The 20856-nt window shown below is 35.6% G+C and overlaps 1 protein-coding gene across 2 annotated transcripts in view; it reads left to right on the top strand.

Moving 5' to 3' along the window:
• The window catches only part of PXDN (peroxidasin), an 85846-nt gene that overhangs the window by 8616 nt on the left and 56374 nt on the right, over positions 1-20856 (top strand). For both annotated transcript variants that reach the window (XM_066179845.1, XM_066179846.1), the window contains exons 2-3: positions 18239-18310; positions 19963-20034. In XM_066179845.1, the coding sequence (XP_066035942.1) occupies positions 18239-18310; positions 19963-20034 (144 nt within the window). The remainder of the gene's footprint in view (positions 1-18238; positions 18311-19962; positions 20035-20856) is intronic.

The following is a 20856-nucleotide window of genomic DNA, read 5'->3' as shown; positions in this document are numbered from 1 at the left end:
TGAGATTCCAATTCTATTTTGAACAACTGAAAAACCAAATAAATTATAATTCCTCTTAATTCCTGTTTTAATATGGTATTTTTTCAATTATTTCTTTTTAGATTCAAATTTCTGAGACTTTCAAAGCTTACTGTAGTTTGTTTATAGTATTTTGTGATCAAATATTTTGTATGCTCTGTCTCATCTTGCACAACTTACACATAGCTTTGTATACATGACTAATCCCCAGGCTTCTGATTTTTCGTGGATGTGGACATTTGCTGAGTCTCTTTCCAGCAAGCCAAAGTGTTTACGTCCTTACAGGATAAAACTTCACTTACAGAAAAGATCCATTTATAAAGGTGACATTTAAAATCTATATTGCAGAATCTAAACATTTATAGTTGCTAATTTTTCTGGTGAAGTTTATGTATAAAAATAAGTTAGTATTTTATATACTTATGTGTATATGTGTGTCTGTATATTTATATATACACATGCTGTACATAATGTGTGTGTATATATGTACATAAATAGATATAGGGAAACAACTGAGCTAAATTGTCTTTATCATTTTTTCCATTTGGAGTCCATTTAAAAAAACCCAAACCAAAACAAAAATAACTTTTAAGGCTTTCTTATTGCAAATGTGGGCAGGGTTTCAAGACAATCCATAGAGATGGTGCAATGAGAGCTGACTGAGCTGGAACGGAATGACTCAAATATTTCCTTTTCCTTCGTTTGCTTATCAGGCTGCCAAATTTGTTTTCTTTTTGGTATGGCATTATTACTGATGCTAATGAGAGTCAAGTGATTCTTTCAAACAGAAAATTGTATGTTTATTACAAATAACTAAGACTCTCAAAATCTTGAGAAAGACACATGAAGGAGAGATTGATGTGATCTCTCATCTTCATGTCTTTTTGTTTAATCTGTATTTACAAAGATAAGCAAAGATTAGGACGTTGAAAAGTTTGTGCAGTTGCTGGCAGGGTTTCTAGAAACCATGTGAAAGTTTGTAGAATAAAAAGTGTAAAGTTTTGTGCAATGTAGTGTTCTCTCTTAGTGTTTTTTTTTTCCCAAGTTGTTTTTAAGTTTTACTAAGAAAAACAATGAGCAAATGTATTTAACTTCAAATTAGTTTTACTGCCTGTGACTCCCTTTTTTGTTGTGATCTGTTGCTCTAACTTTCAGATTTTTTATTCTCTTTCCAATTGCCACTCCCTGTATCTTTCCGAAACATTTTCTTTCAGCATTCTTTCCCCTTAAATCACTTATTACAACAGACTTCTCATTGCCTGGCTGGTCTGAAAAAGGAAAAATATTACTTGGGACACAGCATTACCTTAACTAATGACTGTTTTTGGTAAGCAGGATGATGACTGCTAAATGTCATGTTCTTTGCCCTGTGTTAGCCAGACTGGATTTAATAGCATTTTATTAGCCATTTTGCTGCTGGTTTCCTTTGTTACAGAAAAAATAAAGAATAAATGAGTCCTTGTGTGCTTGACTTATCTCTAGGCAGTGTGAGCATTGTGGCTGGGGCAGCATAAAATTCAGTGCAGACATCTCAAAACAGTTGAATTCAGAGGCTTATAGCCTCTGTCCAAGGTCCATCATGCTCTACAGAAGCAAATATTTCACTTTTACAAGATTCTATTTGTCCACTTTGATGTAAAATTTCACTATTTGGTGTCTCGTGGCAGCTTCTATTTAATGATAGATTTTCATGATAGTCTGATTAAATCAGTCACCAATATTCAAAATTTTAAATTAATGTCTCGTCATGTTTTAATGGTGAGGAGAAAACTTTTTTCCCCAATTTTTCCAAAATATTTTGAAAAATATGAGGGGCAATGTGTGTTCTGGCACACAGATAACTCTAGTGGGCCATTCAAAACTCAAATACAAATAAATGCCGCAATACATTGTCTGCTAAGATAAAGTAAAAAGCTAGAGCAGCAGTATGATGGGGTGACATATGTATATTAAAAAGTGCATGGCCTATCAAAGCAGGGTACCTTTTAGGGATATTTTGTCCCTCTTTGGGATAATAGCTAATTTGGTTTCAAGAAAGAAGTTTGGGTTTGATGGCATTTTGATAAAGTCTCCAAGAAATTTGAGAGGTGGTAGTATTTATTTATTTATTCCAGATATAAACTGAATGAAAAAATTGAGATCTTGAATTAAAGTGCCAGTAAAAGGAAAGACTTGCATCAGGCAAAGAGAACTGCAGAGCTACGACAGAGTTGTAAGAGCAGTGAGAGTGATTTGATTTTGTGGGTTATTGACTTGCTCTGGCCAGATTCAAGGCATTAACTTCCTGATTTAATTTTATTGCCCTGAGAAAAGCTTAAGTAAATGCAATAGCATCTAGGTAGGGGGTAAAATCAATTAAAATGTTTCCTAGTTAGACTTTTATGTATAGCTAAAGCATGTTAATTTATAGATTGGAGACTTAGTTGTCAGATTTGTAAATAATGGCTACCAGACAATTATTAAGGATCTGTAAATACCTTTCCTGGTATGGTAACATTTATAATTTATTTAAACCAATTTTTAAAACTCAGGATTTTTTTTTTTTTTGAGTTCTCTATCAATAATCTAAATCACTTGAAATTTCTAAAATGTTGATACATGTTGAAACCTTTTTCTTGATTCACTAAACAACAGTTTTGAAAACTTAGCCAGAAAATTCTCTAATCCTCCATTGTGATATGAGTATTTTCTTGGCTGTTTTATACTATGTCAACTTTGTGTACTTTCTGGAGCAGATGTTTTCTTTTTGATATCCTCTATTTTACTTAAACATTTTGAATACATCTTGCATGAGAATAATTGAATATAAGATTTAGAAAGAGAAAAAATATGTAAAAAGAGTCTGGGATTCATTAGAGATTTCCAGCTGAACAGTAATTAATTGGCTGAAAGCAAGATTTATTAAAAAAAACCCAAAAAACAACAAAACAAACCAGCCTTCAGTTTCAATCTTTATACTGATCATATCTGTGTAAAAGATATATATCCATTCATAGGTGTAAGATAGATTTGTCTTTTGAAGAAACTTGTGGGCTTGCCAAACACCTCAGATAATACAGGGGAAATTTTCTGCTTTTGATGAAGTTACAATGCGAACAACACTTAAAACAGATATGACAGGTAGGCAAGTGACTTGTGTACAGCCTCCACACTCAGGTATATTGTGTAGGCCAGTTTTATAACTCCATGGCATGTGTTTATAATCCCTTATTCATCAGAGAAAGAAATAAGAACTAGCTGTAGTTTTGCACTCACCATTTAACAATATCATGTTGAATTCAAACTAGTTTTGTCTTTCAATATTGGTAACATTTTGAATTCCCACTATGCATAGAATACAGTAATATCTTTGCAACCCAGATTTCTTAGACTGGACTTTTTCATTACCTTTCATTTACTTTTTTTTTTTTTTTTTTCTCTGATTATCCACAAGGAATTGTTTCAGAATAGTGCTAGAGTAGAGCGAGTACCTGTCTTGCATGTCAGACCTTGTGACAGAATTTGTATCCTGTTTGGTTCGTTGGTTCATTAAATAACTTTTATACACATACTGGCAGGCTGACTTCACTATAAAAATATCTGTATTTCTCTGAAAGAATATTTCATTTTTTAAGGAATCAAACTTCTGGACAGTATAAACAAAAAATTGCTTTTAAAATGTTGTGATTCAAGTGGAATTCATTTATTTAATTTTTTTTAACTTTGACATTTGGACATAGTTCGACATGATGGTAGACCCATAGAATAAATGGTTTTAACATCTGGATCCACATGTAAGAACTTTTTGATAGCATCAAGATTTGTATATCTTGTTGAATGCCTTTGGGGATTTAAAATTTGGGGTTTGTTTTGTTTTTTTCTTGATTGGTGTCTCTTCCATAATGTAAATCTGTTGGTTTTAACTGCATAGTGATGGAGCTTTGTTGGGCAGGTAATAAAAATGTTCATTCAGTTCAGGCTTATCTTTAGCTGTATGGTTTGGACATGGGAAGGACTTGTCTCTCCAGAGACCAGAGCACGAGTATAATCTCTCAGGAGAGATTTCAGCCACAGGACTACTGCAGTAGCACAACATCTGATGCCTGAGGAAACTTTACCAGTGGCAAGTTTTTCCCTTAAGTGCTGAGTGCTGGGTTTGTGGCTTGCAGTCTACGGCCTCTTCAGTTCTTGAAGTGTCTTAAGTATTTGTGGAAATCCCAGCCATAAACTGGTGTTTGTATGCCTTTGGATCAGAGGGTATATTTGTACTTCTGACCACTCTTAGAGCAATGATCATCAAACTGTGGGTCCAGAGGATTCTTGTGCAGTGTAATTTAAAATTTGGTAATTAATATTTTTGAGAGAGTTTTTTCCACAGGCTTTTAAGCCAAATATATGACATAGCAGTGGTCTTAGTCAAGTGGAATACTACTAATTTGTACATTTTCAAGTCATGTAGATATGTGTTTTTCAGTAGTAGAAACATTGTAAAAATATTTTATTCAAAGCTGGAAATTAACTGGTAGAAATATCTGCTTATTGAAACTAAGATTTTTTAAAAAACCTGTTTGGCTGCAGATAGTAGTCTTTTTTTAACTATTTAGATTGCATATTTAAAGAAAATAGTAAGTCTAATGTATTTAAGTAGCTGATCTATTTAGTAGATTAATGCTAGTATATACCTGCTTGTTTTCTTCCAACTTTATTTTTAATTTACGAAACAGAGATTTTTTTGCAGTAAAAAAAAAAAAGAAAACCAAACAAACAACAACTAAGAAACACCCTATGAGGTGTTCTTGGCTTTCTTTTGGCCAGCAGTAGCTGCTCACTCCTGCCCATGGTCTTCTTCAGTTCTCAGAGTTAGCTGAGAAATAAGCAAGGGAAGAACATTTGGTTTCATTCGGAATCGTTTCCCTGGTTTGGTGGCCTGTGATGTCTGAGAGAAGGTGGCCTGACAGGGGGCACGCGGTGGAGCTGCCTCCTGAGCAAACCCGCCGAGCTGCCCCTGGGGCCTCACCAAACAGGATCTGCCCTCAGAGAAAACCTTAAAATAAGTTGAGTCTGTGATACAGCTTGAAGGGGCAGGTTTGGGAAACAGAGAGCTGTAAGTGCCCCTCCTTGAGAAAAGCCCCCTTGCACTTTCCCTCCTTGCCAGGCTTGCCAGGAACGTGAGTACCAGCAGCCCCTGCTCTGTGCTTCCCTGGGCTACTGCACTCACCCGCCAGAGCAAATGTTCTACTTCAGAAATGTCTGCAATTGTAACTTTCACAAATTAATTTCTAATTAATGTCCCCTCTATTGAGTTGTTATGCTAGGTATTTATTCTGTGGATATGTTAAACCATCTGATATTCCTTAAAGGCAAGTTTGTACTTAATTTAATATTTTAGAGATAATTCTGGTGTTTTCATTCTACTTCGACAAGAGTAATCAAATGTTTGAACTTTTTCACATACACACTAGGTTGAAAGCGTTGTTCTTCCTGTTTGAGCAGCCCCATTTGCTATTATGTGTTACTGGGTAGCACGGCTCTCCGTGTGGCCCAAATGGTATTTATAAGGCCTGAGTATAGCTAGTTTGTATGGGGTAATAAAAGCGAGAATGTAAGTGGAAACGTGTGCAAAATAGAAAAATCAGATTGAATTATAACTTTAAAAATAGCGTTGCACTCTGAAGACTGAAGGATAGAATTGTCTTTGATTTTATTCAGAAATTACCCTTTTTGCGTTATGAACAGCATGGAAGTGTGTAAAAACATTTCTCTGTCTACAGATGTTTCATATTTTTTCTGGTATCTTCAGTATTGTGTCAATAGAATGTAATAATTACAGGGAGACTCAGAAGAGTGTTTTCTAATTGATTGTTGGCTTCATGCTGCCAATATTAGAACTGCTAGGAAGAGAGTGAATAACAGTGCAAAATAGATGTGATCTCCTGAGGCCACTGGAACTTAAAAATGCTGACAAACACAGAAGACTGGTAAGATTTACTTGGAAATTCTGAAAACTCTGGACTTTCAGATACATCCATAATTTTCAGCAATGCAGTTTTCCAAGATGTTTTTAAGATGGCCAGTCAGTTTGATTTATGTAGAGAAAGAAGAAAATAAATGTGCAGGGGAAGAAGTTGTAGGCTAGTATTACTTAATTCAGTTCTACTTTTGCAATGTGAGGTAAGAGATGATGGATATTGTCTGAGTCAAACTATGGAATATAATAAAAATGAATAAAGCATAATGTTTATTATTAAACTTTTATTATTCTCTTGATGCATTCGGTAAGGTAACTTGTGCATTCTGTAAGGTAACTGGTTCCCTAATGAGTAGTAGCTCCAAAACTACTTTTTGTTTGTAATTTTGATATCTGTGCGAGGCTGGACATGACATAAGAAGGGAAGCAATAATCTGTTCCCAGACAGAATGTCATTAGGCTGGGCACTTTGAGGTTGAATGTCTTCCAGTAGCCACTTGCCTTACTCTTCACAGGGAGAAAACAACTTCTCCCAAGGGACAGAAACACCCAGTTGCCTGCCTTGAGGCTGTCTGCACTCCTGAGGAATGGGGAGATAAATATCAGAGGAGTGCTAAGACCCATGTGCCTCTGAGTTTTCTTTGCCAGCAGCAGCAGGAGCTGGAGGCAGAGTCAGAAAGTAGCTAACTTATCTGCTCTTGCCGTCTGTTGTTAACCTCAGGAAGCAGAAAATTCCTCTCCAAGAGTTGCAGTTTTTTTCATTGAGGTGACCTGGGATTTCCATTAAGTGGAAGGAAGGAAGAGCTGTTGCTTTGTCTGAAACCAGGAATCCCGTCTGCAGCCAAGTGATAGAGTACCTAAATTTTTGTTGTTACTCTTCATGCATGCCAATAGTATTTCCATTTTAATAGTAAAATGTCCTCAGCATTCTACAAGAACAGCTATCCATATAAATTCTAACACCTGTAAGTATTGGAATCTAATATGCCTATCACTGTTGGAAACAAGTGGGAAGTACAAAACAGTTGGAAATACTTTCCAACAAAATCTGCCTAGTGTAGGGGGAAGAGTGACGCATAGATTTACAATGAATAAAAGCTTTTGAGTCAAATTTAGATGTTATTTTTAGATGCAGTAATTCCTTCAATTTTCCACATCCTTTGGCTTGATGTTGATCCTGTATTGCAGAACTTCTTTTTGAATTGAAGGAGACAAAGTGGGCATTCTTTAGTAAGGTCATTGGGATTTTTGATGCGGGATGTTATTTACTGGCATAATAAATATACTACAAGCTCACATGCACTGCATCAATGAGGCTGCCTGCCCCAAGGAGTGAAGTTCCTAAAACTGCAGTGATGGGGAAACCACACTCATATAACTGGCTTATTAGTTTACCTGTCCAGTTTGTTCATTCATTCACAGCCTTCACTCTCACCCCTGTTTTCAGATGTAGGGCCTTTGTTGCTGAGAGCTCAAGCCTGGCCTGATCCTCACCCAACATAAGGGGTACCCAGCTGAGTGCTCCTGTGGGAGAGGTGCTGATGTGCCAGAGTTAGAAGGAAGCTTAAGGTATTCTGGTAAAGCACAGGTGGTTATTCTGTGTTGGTTTTCAATTATGAATATGCACACTATTTGCATCCATTTTCCTGACAGTAAAGAGAGAAAGAACTAATCTGCTACAGAACAAAATTGGAGTTGTATTTTTTCCTACCCATGCCTGTTTGAAATTTTATGATTTTGTTTTTAAATCTTTCAAAATCTGCTAAAAAAAAAAAAAAAAGAAGGCATGAACTTCAGTGTTTGGATTTTTTTCAGAAAAATGGTCAGTGCTCTTCCTCACTTAAAGGTGTTTGTTTCTGCTGAGCAGAACCTGAAAACAAACATGTTCAAGTTTGGAAGCAGGTTGAGACTATCCCATTTTTAACAGTGAATATAGTTTACTACTAGAATGGCTAGCAAGTCATTAGGTTTTGCTTGATAAATGGTCTTGAATCACGATTTAATATATTTCTCAAAGGGATGGCTCAGCTCTGACTGCAATAATTGCCTTAAAACAGGAATTTCTCTATTGTGTGACTTGTGTGAGAGGTCAGGGATGATGTTTCTTTCTGGCTTCCAGTTCGTTCCTCTGAGAATATCAGTATTTAATGGATATGGAGTTTATAATTAAGCATCCCTGTGAGACAGAGAAGTCCAGAAACATTATTTTTTTTACAGAATGGTACATGGGAGGAAAATAAGACTAATTTATGAGTGTAGCATAACAGCAGAAGTTCTGTGGGCTTTTCACAGTAGTAATTCACAGGACTACAAACTTCAAAAGCAAATAAAACTAGTGCATTTCTTTCAGTGGTTCATGCTAAGCTATAAATTAGTCAGCTTCCTATTTTGGTGTCTTCTTTAGCCTACTGTAGAGGAGAAACTTAATTTTTTATTCAAAAATCCAGTTGAAGCTGCATATTCTTAAATATTAAAAAGGAAACCCAGAAAAGGTTACATCTCCAACTGTCACAAGCCCTCTAAAATATTTCAATGTATCATAGCTCTTAACACAGATTGTGCCAACCATTATTTTGACCCAAGACCTTTACTATCTCAGATTTGTGTTACTACAGCACGCAGACACAACTGTTGTGCTCTGTTTTATTGGGCATAGCACAAACACAGGACAAAAAATCAGCCCTTTCCCCAGGTTATTTCTGTGAAAAATAATCAGTAATGAAACATATGGCTCTGCTGTCAACAGCCTTTTCATTGTTTGGTTTTAGCAATAGATCCCCCTGAGAGAAATAAAGACAGATTTTGCCTTTTCTTGTGATTTCTCAGACTGCAGAAACAGCAATTGCATCTCTTTAAATTCTATCCATGCTGTTAAAAGGAGGGGGGTTTGGTTGTGTAAGTTTGGTTTTGTTTTGGTGTTTTGTATTTTTTTTAAGATAGCATGAGAATTAGATAAAATTTCTAATTTCAGAATAATTTCTATAGTGGATTAATTTTGGAGGACTCTGAATGTGAATGAGACAAAGCCACAATCACACCAGGGTAAAATTTCCATGTATAATTTTTGACAATTAAGCCTACAGACCTAAAATTTTGGACCAGCAAATCCCACTTGAGCCCTTTTAATAGCACTTTTAATGGCTGGTTAGAAGTATTGGCTACAAAGGCAGCACAGGGATCTAAAGACTTAGTAAGACAATATTGTATTGCATTTCATTGAATTAACATTTAAATGTTTTCCTTTCAACTGTAATAGTAAGACAATATTGTATTGCATTTCAATGAATTAACATTTAAATGTTTTCCTTTCAACTGTAATGGCAAAATAATTGTTAGTTAAAACAAATCCTTAGCTCTTGGAGAAGGATATATCATAAGCTCTGCATTCACCAAAGCTGTAGCTGATAAAATAGAGTCTTTAAGACATTTGAACTCAAAGTTCCTGTCAACAATTCTTACATATTTGTGCAAATCAGATATTATTTTAATTACATAATTGGTGTATCATCTAGACTTCATTATATGTATTTTCTGAAGCATGGGTTTATGATCAAGGCAAGTACTTGCTCAATCAAATGTTCTGCATCCTGTTCTACAGATTTCAATATTTTTGTGGTCTTGCTGTTTACTTTTGTTACTGAAATTACAGTATACTAAGTATTATTGACTATGATACCCCCTCACCATGTAAGAATAATGTTTTAATTTCCTGTCTCGAAATGCACTGGCTTTTTTTATGTGCTGCATGCTAATGTACAGATAATAAAAATATCCCAATATAAATTAGAGAAAATTGCATATTAAGTGTAATAATTAGACTGGGGAAGATTAATCCAGAAAATAAATTGCCAAGAAAAAGAAGAATGATATAATTTTGTTTGTAAAATAAGCTCTAGGGCTAAATCTGTAAAGGAGGCAAAAAAAAAAAAAATCTTGGTTTCTCTAGTACTCCAGCAAATGTTACACTGCTAACTGATAATTACTGTGAGTAGTGCTATAGCTGAAAGTAGGGTTTGGTTTAATTTTTTTTAAGTGGTGGCTGTGTCTTTGTTTGTTCAACAAAGTGACACATTTTTTTACAGGGCAGTAGTTAAAGCAGCATTAAAGTGCCATTGACATGATCCAGTTACTCCACTGACTTGATTATATAACCTCTTTTGTGCGATTTTCATGCTCTGCTCTGTTTGAATGTTTTTACTATGCTGATGGCTGTTTTTCATTTCCTGCTGGGATGACCTTGAATAAAAAAAGAATAAGAATAAAGTAGACATAAGCAATGTAGTCTTGCTAGCATTTGCAGATCTTTTGTTCTGTATTGAGAAACATAGCAGTTTGGTGTTCAAGGTATAGGTTATTTCTGCTGGGTTGTAATTAATCTGCAATGCTTAGAAAAAATATTGTCTTATTTTGTTCTTTTGGATTTAGCAATGGTAAAATCATCTGGTTATGACAATTCCTACCTTATGAACACATCGGAAAACTGCTACATGATGGCAATTCTTTAATTATTGATTTAACCTATTAAATCTAATATATCTACAAATCTAATGTTTATCCATTAAATTGCTCCCTTCTTTTTTTAAAGGAAAATGAGATTAGCTAGTTTGCACCTTTTTTCCAGATTCAGTATATATCACACAGCTGAAGGAATTGATTTTCCATTTTGTCACTTCTTGTTACCAATCAGCATTTCATAACTAGCTTTACAGATGAATGAGTGCACTGTATTTCACGTAAGCATCTTTTTCAGACTGTTTATATCCCATTTATCATGACAATGATGAATCCATAATTTTGGAGTAGCTTGCATTATTTCTGCCACTACCTCTTTAATCTGTCAGATTAAAGTAATGAAGATTATATTACCATACACTTTTTGACCACTTATAGAGGAAGTGGTTTAACTTTAAATAGTTTTCACTTGACCTTTTAGAAGCATCTACCTTTGCAGCAGATGTTGGACATTTGAGAACCTGTCCATTTTTAAAATACTTAAGACAGTAGTGTTCTTTCAGGTTTTTCCATTTTGCTGCTGTGGTGATTTCACTTAGCTGAGGAAATAACTCTAAATTTTAAATTCATTCATATGTTAAATCAATGCTAAAGTACTGGTTAACCCTTGAAACAAGATAATGAGATTCTTACCTTCGCTGCTAGTAAAAATCAGGATTTGGTTTCATTGGTAAATGTTTTAGTATTTTGCTTTTAAGTGAAGATTGATAATAAAAGTCATTAATGGGTCAGCATGGCATTTGAAACAGTGTATTATATGACTAAGCTGATTTCATCCAAATTGCCTTTGTGTTGTCCAAAGCTAACAGATACACAAATATTTTCAATTTAAAGTACAAAATCAGATGCATTCAATATGACAGGCTAAAAAAATGCAGCTCTTCAAAACTTGAATTTAAATACATTGTTCTGCTTTGCCAGTTGTAAATCTGATGCATTTGCTTTATTCTGTATTAACAGATACTGGTTTTGGAGTCACTCCTAGGATTTGTGGGGTTTTTTTTAATTATTTTTGCTTTACTTACTCTCCTTTTCATGTAGTGTTCCTTAGCATGAATGTGTGAACATGATCTTTAATCTATGATACCTGGGAGCAATATACTGGTCAATAGTCCCTTGATCAAATATAACAAATGTAAGTACAATTTGGTGTTTAGGTCATTCTATTGTTTGCGTTTAGTGTTATTAAGCAAAGTAAGAGGATATTTTCATTTTTGGACTAGAAAAGCTTATAACAGATGCTTGGAGATGAAAGAATTATTAATGGGATCTTCTGAAGTTGGGAAGTCCAGGCAATATGAAATAGTAGGTCTAACCAAAAAGTAGTAAGTAAAACATGACTTCATGTTGAAGAGTTGGTTGGAGTCAGTACAACTAATGAATGTTTGGTTAGACTAGCTGTGTGCCCTCCTCAGCCATAACAGTGAAGACAGTAACAAATTTATTCTTTCATGTGAGAAGGAAATAGGATCATTTTTGCATTTATCTTTTTCAGTATTGGAAGAGGTATAAACAGAAGATGAAATTACATGTTGTGCTTAAAATCTTCCTTTTGCATGTAGAATTCTCCTCTCAGGCATTTCTTAATAATAGGGGAAAAAAATGTCCGAAGCAAAGAAAGTTATCTCCCTCTCTTTAGTCTAAGACTGTGGGGCTGTGTTGGTGATTCTAGCAGCTAAGGTTAGAAACTCTTTCCTTTTACTACATTTTGTAAATCTTATTGTTACATCCAAGAAAATGAGCCTTAAATAAAATGAGTTACATTTTTGCTTTCATTTCTGTCCTTTAGCTAGGAAGATGGAAATGGATAACCAAGAATACTTTTAGTTGTGATACTAGATTTGAAGTCTCTTTAATAGTCTCATTTCTGTGACACCCAGAGTGAGTTTTTTTGTGAATGCCCTGATGTTATGCTTTGCATACATACAATACCTCCCAAGATTAATGTTTTTAATTGCATCATCACTTAAAACAGTGCTTCCATATCCATGTTACAACTGGCTAATTATGTGTATGTATATAGAGAAAGATGACTATGGAGGAAGCATCAGCATAACGTATTAATTTTGGGGTTTAATTTTTTAATTGAAGATCTAAATATTGTGTCGTGACAGGTTTTTTTTTCCTGACACAGATTAAAATTTTAAAAAATAAAAGACCTTTTTAATATTCTCTCTCTAGCAATGAAGGGATCTTGGGGACATCCTCCAAGCCCTAATAAGTCACAGGATGCCCAGTTCTCAGGCAGAGATGAGAAGTATGTGGTTGCGGAGGATCAAGCAGAGGAGAAGCCCTGGTGTGTTTCCTGCTGCTGGTCCAGCAGTTCTTTATAAGGAATTTTCTCATTTGTCCTGCTTAGGATGACACTTTTTGTAATAGCTGCTGACTAATGAGTGCTTATTATTTGAGATCAATAGGTTATCATTGGTGGAGTGATGACTAGGAGCGACCAGTTTTGGTGTTGAGTATCCACAATCTGATCCAAAGTTGGCTGCCTTTTGAGGTGCATGATGAGAGCACACGATATGTTCTTCACAACCCTACTTTAAATCCATTTGACTTGAAACAGTTAATAATTTTTCTGAATTTGATGAAGCAACAGGATCTTTAAAATTCAAGCATATGCAAAAAAGGATCTGAAATAATATTATTAAAATACGTGAAGTCTAACCCTTTATATAAAAAATGAAATAAAAGTCCTTACCTTTCCACCCTGTATGTTGCTTTGCAATAACTAGGAAAAAAAAAAAGATTAAAGGAAAAATCCACTTTAGGAATTTTATATAGAAAGTTACAGTTTTACATTCAGTGCATGGTTTGATCTAAGTAAAAAACAATCCCTTCTCTCAGAGATTCCTGTATTTCGAATAGAAACTTCTTTAATTCTTCTTGTAAGTTGCTTGATGTTTAAGGTCAATGTTGTACTGTTTGCTGTGTACCCTGTGTGACTCTCATGTGCCAAATATTTATAAAGGTCCTTAGTTTTTATAAAGTGTTATTTTTTAAACTTGCAATGAATTCATATGACCCAATGTTGCCATACCCCATCAGGATGTTTTAACAGAGAAACCCTATCTTTCATAAAGTGTGAGCTTTAAAGAATGTCCTCCAGTGCCAGAATATGCCACAGAAGCATTGGATCATATGTGACAGTAATGTTTTTTAATTTTTATATACTTAGAAATTTTCAGTGTGTTTAATTAGATAAAAATATTGTTAAAAGTTAATTTTCAATGCTATATTGGAAATAGTTAAAAATGGGCAGTCTAAGGAGAGGAGACAAATGGAGGCAGTTAGTTCAAATAAAGAATTTACTAAGAACAGGATTGATTTTCATCCAGACAAAAAGTTTCTGGAATGCATTTCTCATTTGCTTTGTGACAGAAAAGGCAACATATACAAATATTGTATTTACTTAAACGCCATACATCTGGGTCTCTCATATCTTCCCACAACCCTGTTCAGGTAACAGCATGTCGGAAGCCTGCAAAGCAAGTGTGTGTGTACACTGGCACATGTCCTGACACGGCTGTTTGCAGGCCTGTGGGACCGTGGCCATTCGGAGGCGCTGGAATGTGAATCTCAAGGGCATCCAATTGCTAAATTGACCGCCTGCTCCCTGGCACGTTCTTGGCCCACGCAGCCTCGAGCTCTGCCGAAAATTTCCTGGTCATGCTCCATGGATTAGCACAGAGTAGAGCTCCTGAGTGGAGCCAGGAAAATAACCCTGAGAGTATTCAGTTTACTGGCTGTAATGGACATGCTTTGTTTGTATTATTCAGGCAGGACATGCTTCAAAATGATGGGCTTAGCTTCTGTGGAAGCCTGTGCAGCCGAAGTGGGTTTTTCAACTTGAATTATGTTGTCTACAATTTTAAGAAGTAAATGTTTTCACTTTGAAACACATAATAAAAGAGACAATCTGAATTAGGTGTATTAGATTTTTATTTACAGACCAAATGCATGACGTTTAGCTTTGGATTGTTATGCAAAAGTTGTAATATACCCTCAAATTCAATACTGTCATCACAGATGATTGCATTTCTTTAACTGATTGTTTCATTTACTGTTTAGATATTGGGAGGGGGGAAAATGACAGAAACAACAGAGTGATTTCCCTCAGTTAGCTGTTTTCACCTCGTGGTGCACACTGGATGGTCACTGGGAGAATAGTCTTGCTCTGCCCCAAAGCACAGCATCCAGACAGGGTATGTCGGTTTGTAAGAGTGAAATGGGGAGCAACAAAAAAGATGAAAGGGAGTTGAATGGGCAGGGAACAGGCTTTTGTGAGTGAAAGTCATGTCGCACAGCTGGGCCAGAACTAGTCAGAAAACAAGGGTCAAGAAGCCTCATCATGCTGATTGACCACACTTTATTTCAGTAGCACAAAATGATTTTGAAGATCTGCTCCGTAATGGTCTGCTTGTGCTACCCATACCCATTTAACACAGTCCCCATTTCTGCCATTCACTCTGCAAGGGGATGCTTCCTATTGCTGATGGGCTTTTGCTCTGAGCTCTTCTGTTCCCTGAAATCATTCTGTTATCAAAAGCTGGAGATGGTGTCTGTGCTATGGGGGCATGACATTTCAAGCCTGAGAAATGGCACTTCTGTTTGGTATGGAATGGGTTTTTTTGGGGTTTTTTCTACTATGGTATGACAGTGGTGACTAAAATTTTTTGCTTTTTTTTTCTTCTGCTGAATCTGATTTCTGCCAATTCTGTTTGATGCAATCTTTCACTTCAATAACTAGTCTTGCATATCTTTTCCCCTAGCAGCTGAACACTTGGTTTACAGAGATTTCCTCTATTGTATATGTGAATGGCGTTTCCCACACTCCTTAAACTAATGCATGCAATATAAATTCTATTTCATTTTTCCGGTTGTTTGTTATCTTGTTATATAGGGAAATATGACAGTTTGACAGATTTCTTCTTTAGAAATCTTCAGTGGTTATGATTTGAGTTTTATCTTCTTAATTTTTGAGCTGCTTAACTCTTTATTTGGGGGGATTTTGTGTGAAAATTAATGAAAATACTTTGAGTCAACACTGAGAAATGTTACTTCCTTTGAAGAAAGAAATACTTTCTGAAAGAATGGACCAAAATTATAATGCTACATTTTAATAAGATTAACATTGTCTTTCCCTTCAATTTTAATGTAATTGTAGCATTGACTTTGAACAAAACATACTTTTTTTTATATAATTTTACTTACAGATACAAAATATACTGTACTCTTGAGAAAATTTGTGTCCTGTGTTTTATTGCAGCTCCTTTTTCTCATACCTTTACGTAGAATGAAAATGAACAGGTGGAATTTTAAACTGGATGTGTTCTTTAGCTTTAACAACTTCATGTGAGAAGGGCAGTAGTTTTAGGAGTTGAGATAAATACCACTGTATATGGTATTACATGCAGCAATAGTAATTTGTATTATTTTGCTTGGTGTTCCGAATCCCCAGTAATCCTCATGAATTACTGCAGAGTAGATTGGACACATCAAAAGGGGGTTCATTTTGTTGCTGACCCAGCGGGCTGACTCCTTGTTGCGTTCATGAAAGTCAAATTTTTATTTATTGTCTTTGCACCACTGTAGGGATTAGGCTTGCTTTTCGTATGGATTAATATATATTATTTTATATAATACAAAAGTGTTTTTTAGAAGTTAAATATTTCTAGTTTTAATGGTAGTTTGAAGCTTTTGAAAAATACTCAGTTTCCAAGATTCCGTTCATGAATATTGAATTTTTTACCCTTTTGGCTCTTTTAATCAAAACTAAAATGCTGCTTTGGAACACAATAAACTTTCAATAATCTAGAAAAAGCAAGAAAAGTAAAGTGGTATGTCGTGTCCAATGATTATTACAGAGGGATCTGCTGTATCCTGTGCAGGATATGACATGTAATGGTTGTTTAGAATATCTTGGCACCTGAGGTTCAGAGGCAGCAGCTCCATCTCATCAGGAACGTGTATGTATGACACAAAACATCTTAGTGATGAGCAAATCATAATGCTGTTAAAGTAGAACTAAAGAAGTTGCTTTTGTGAAGAACAAGTTAGAGCTGTGAAATATTGTGCTTCTTAATCTGGAAACCCTTGATTCACTGAGTGTTGTGTAAGGGGGCTGTCCGGCATGTCTACAGGCGGTTTAACTACACATGTAAATAAGAGATAGCAGTTTGCCTCCCTCATTCCAGTCACTGATCAAGTTTTTTTGGTTGAGTATAATGCAAACAGAACCACGTCTAATCCTTTTCTTGCAATGAACAGTAGGCCACATCCTAAACCATGTATGTCGAAAAAGGCCTTCTGAGGCCTTTATTCCAGAGCTGAGTGAGTCCTGGTGGGTGGATTCATGAGGAATGATGCTGGAGTCTGTTCTTTATAAAAGATTTCAGGGAAGTATACCTCCCATTACTGCAGCCTCAGCCAGTGGGGCTGTATGCAATTAGGGTGCAGCTGGTGTTGTCTGCTTTTCTGCTGCATTTCCTTTGACCAATTTGCAGAGAGACTTTAACATATTACCTGTTAAAATGCAGAGCATACTTGTTTCAATTGAGACCAGGTATGGTGCAAAGATTACAGTTGTGACATGTTTATGTCCTACTTTTTGAAAGCAATTGGTAAGTATGTGTTCTAAGATATGTGATCCCAGTCTTAGATTCTACTTACTTTCCATTTGCTTCCCTACTGTTTGCTTACCAGACACTCTTAAGGTCCTAGTGTCCTTGGTCTGTTCCTAGGGAAGAGGACAGAGTTATTACCCTGCTTCCTTTCCCCTGGTCCTGTAGTCCTCCTCTCACCTGAGTGCTCTCCCAGGACAAGCCTGTCCATTTTGCATATCAGGCAGAAAATTATTTCCTGGTTGTTTTGGGTTCTTTTGCATGGGTTTATTGCTGGTTCTGACCAGTCAGTTAAACCAATTTTGAGCTGCTGGAGTACAGTAGCTAGACATGGGGTCAGGGGAGAACAGGAGGTGGCAGAGGTGGGAAGCCCTGCTGCCTGCTCTCAGCAGAACAGAGGGATGAGTCTGGCACAGCCAAGGTGTTTCCCCACATCCCTACTCAGCTTCCACCTCGCTCGCTGTCCCTGCTTTCTCTGCAGAACTTTGCTTGAGAAATAGGTTTCCTTCTTCTTGGAGAAGTTCTTATTAAGCTACAGAGCTAACAGGAAACTGAAGGTGGTAGAAACACATAAAAAAATTAAGAGAAAGTAAAACTAAATAAGGAAATGTCTAGCTCCAAGCAGCTGGGTTTACATGTTTTAAAAGCAAGACAACATAAGGCACTTACTGAGAACTAAAGAATTGAGTAGCCTAAAAGTCTTAACCTGTCTCTTCTTTTTCTTAATTTTTTTTTCTGATGCAAATGTTTCTATATTTGTTAATTTATAAATAAGCATTTTAGTCCTATGGTATTATTTACAAGCATGCTTTTAAAGTACAGAGACAATTCAATTTAGTGTAATACTGTACAACCCATTACAAGTTGCTTCACTGTGGAAGAGAACATACTTCATGACTACCGGTTTAAGTCAGATACAGCCTTCAGCTGACCACTGAGGCTGGATTTGGTGAATGCTCTGCCTGAATTTGTCAAACAGCATTTGGATTTGTTTTGCTTTGGTCAAAAACTGTGGTTTATGTATAGAGGCTGGTCGGTCATCACAAAAGACTTGTGCTTAGTTCAGTTTTTCATATAAAAAATACGTATTTCTTAATAACTTTTTAATAACTGGGTTTTTTTTAATATTCTACAGGGACCTAAGATTTAATAGGATTAAAGAAATCCAGCCCGGAGAGTTTAGACGGCTTAAAAACCTGAACACACTGTAAGTTCTTTTTCAACCCTAAGACCCTTTCACTTTTGACTTAATATGATCAATTTGATAATGTTCCATACTGGCTCACTTTTCACAGGTAAGTAGTCTCATAAATTTGAGCTGTAGCGTTTACACAGGTGGGAGAAATGGGGGTTAGAACCAAAATTTTTGAAGGTAAAACCAGGTGTATGTCTATCAAAATAAAAAGTATTTGTATACTAGTTTTTTATTAATATACTTTAATTGAATTTAATGAAAAATGCAGATCGCTATTGATGACCTTTTTTTGACATAGTGCTAAATTGCTTTGGTGGAATATCACATAACAAACCATGGAGTTACAAGAAAGCTGTTCAAAGGCCCAGATGTGCAAATGTGTTACAGTTACAAAATATTTGACAAATTCTATTATTCTGAACTTTCCTATTCTAATGTACTTACCAGGACTGGCAGGAGTCAAATGGTTCTGTTCCTACTGAGCTGCCTTTCATGAGGTCTTTGTTATATACTATCGTGAGGAAAAGCCTTTCTAAAAGACCTTTTACAAGCAATAATACAATCAGTATGAGTTTTATCATTTTAACTTTGTATCTCCTATATCATTCTTTCAGGCATCACTTTTAAAACAAATGCACGCATGCTTCTCTTCTTTAATATATTAGCAGGCATGAGGAGGAATTAAGATAGATAGTTATTTTTACTTTTAAGTGTACATAACTTATGATTGCAAATGTGATTGTTTCCCAGAACACAAGTAGTGTATGAACTGAAATACAGTAGTGATATCAGTGAGCTTTGGATCATTATTTTTATCTGCAGGCATATCATAACAAATACACTGACACCTCTTGTACTCTATGTTCACACCAGAAGAATTGATAAGACTTTCCCCAAAATGTGTGTTGTCCAAATCTGTGCTGCCAAGATATTCTTGCTAACTGTCCCTATTTCCAGTCTCCTTTGATCATACCTCTGTTTGCAGTTGATCCCCAGTTTTGAATTTACAATTTCTGCCAGATATCCAGCTCAAGTTTAACTCTCCATATCACTGATATGATATCCACAAGTCCCAGATAAAGACAGAATACATTAAGTTTGAATTCCCTTCCCTTTGTAAAGGCAGTGTGTGACGGATGAGTGCAAATCTGTGCATACAGACAGTTGTGTTCCTGTCCGATATAAAGGGCCCAGTACACAAAATACTGCTAAGAAACATCTGGGAAAAGTCACTTCAGTGCACCTACTAGTGACAAATCTTTGTTTTTAGCAGTTCAAACTGATGTGTAGACTTCATGTGGAAGGTTTCTCTCCCCCCCCACCCCCATCTACATCTCAGTTACTTGCAAGAAACTATATTATTCCACTTTTGGGTGGGTCTTTTTGGTTTTTTTTGTTTGGGTTTGGGCTTTTGTTTGTTTATCTTTGCTGCTGTATTTATGTTTTTGTTTGTTTGTTTGTTTTAATTCTGTCTAATTTTTTCAGGTTTTCACCTACAAGATAGTGGTTGAGCAGCTGTAAGCACATAACCTTTTTTTCTCTAACAGTTATTCTTAAGGGAAAAAGCATTTTCTATTTAATATTATATTGCCCTTGCTTTTATACTTTTTTCCCCTTAGTGTTTCTTTATATTAAAATAAATGGTTGTTTATTTCTTTTTGTAGGCTTCTAAACAACAATCAAATCAAAAGAATTCCTAGTGGGGCATTTGAAGATCTTGAAAATCTGAAATATCTGTAAGTTAAATGGATGCCACTTTCTTCATCACTGTGTAACAGCTTCTTCAGTGGGAAGGTGTTCTAGTCTGAGATGCTGATTCTATCTGACTCACCAAATCAGGAGATAAATTGCACTGAAAATCTGTGAAGTAAATTTATGGGGTGGGAGCAACTGTGTTTCTCTAAGTAATTGCTAATAAAACACTGCTATCCGTAAGCAGTACATGTTAAAGGACTTACTAGTTGCTGTTTATTATATGCAACTTATAATTTAAAAAGGGATACGTTGAAAGGCGTAGGAAACCACCTCTTCAGTGGTTCACTGAAATCTCCACACAGGTTCTTTTTGTCTTTTGAAAAGTGGTTTAAATGTAGCTAATTAAATTAATTAAATTAAGCTAATTAATTGTGTAGACACAGTCCAAGTGTTGTGTCTGCAGAAGCATGTAACTTACCTAAGTTTATTAATTATCCCTAAATTTTTCACTGAATGTGTGAGAAATTCAGTCAAACCCAAAATACCAGAGTATGTATATGATTTGCTGTTACTTCTAGGTCTTCAGTCAACCTGTATATTTTAAGCCTAACTTCTCTCTTTTTAAACAAACATACCAAGGGTATTAATCTTATGAATAATCAAAAGACATTAATAATGTTATTTTTGTCTATATAAGAGACTAAGGCTGCATAGCAAGTTGTCATGGATTCTCAGCTCTAGTTTCTGGGGTGGACCTTATGGAGTGTCATTTAGAAAAGTTTCACTCCACTGTCTTGGAGTATTGATTGATGGTCACATCAATGACATAAATGACACACAGAAAAAAAAAAGGTCACATTGAG

Source organism: Chamaea fasciata, unplaced genomic scaffold (assembly GCF_029207755.1).
Source record: "Chamaea fasciata isolate MVZ Bird 193981 ecotype frontalis unplaced genomic scaffold, bChaFas1.0.hap1 SCAF_3, whole genome shotgun sequence".
Taxonomy (NCBI): Eukaryota; Metazoa; Chordata; class Aves; order Passeriformes; family Sylviidae; genus Chamaea; species Chamaea fasciata.
The sequence above is the reverse complement of the archived record's forward strand: the minus strand, read 5'-3'. Positions and strand labels throughout refer to the sequence as shown.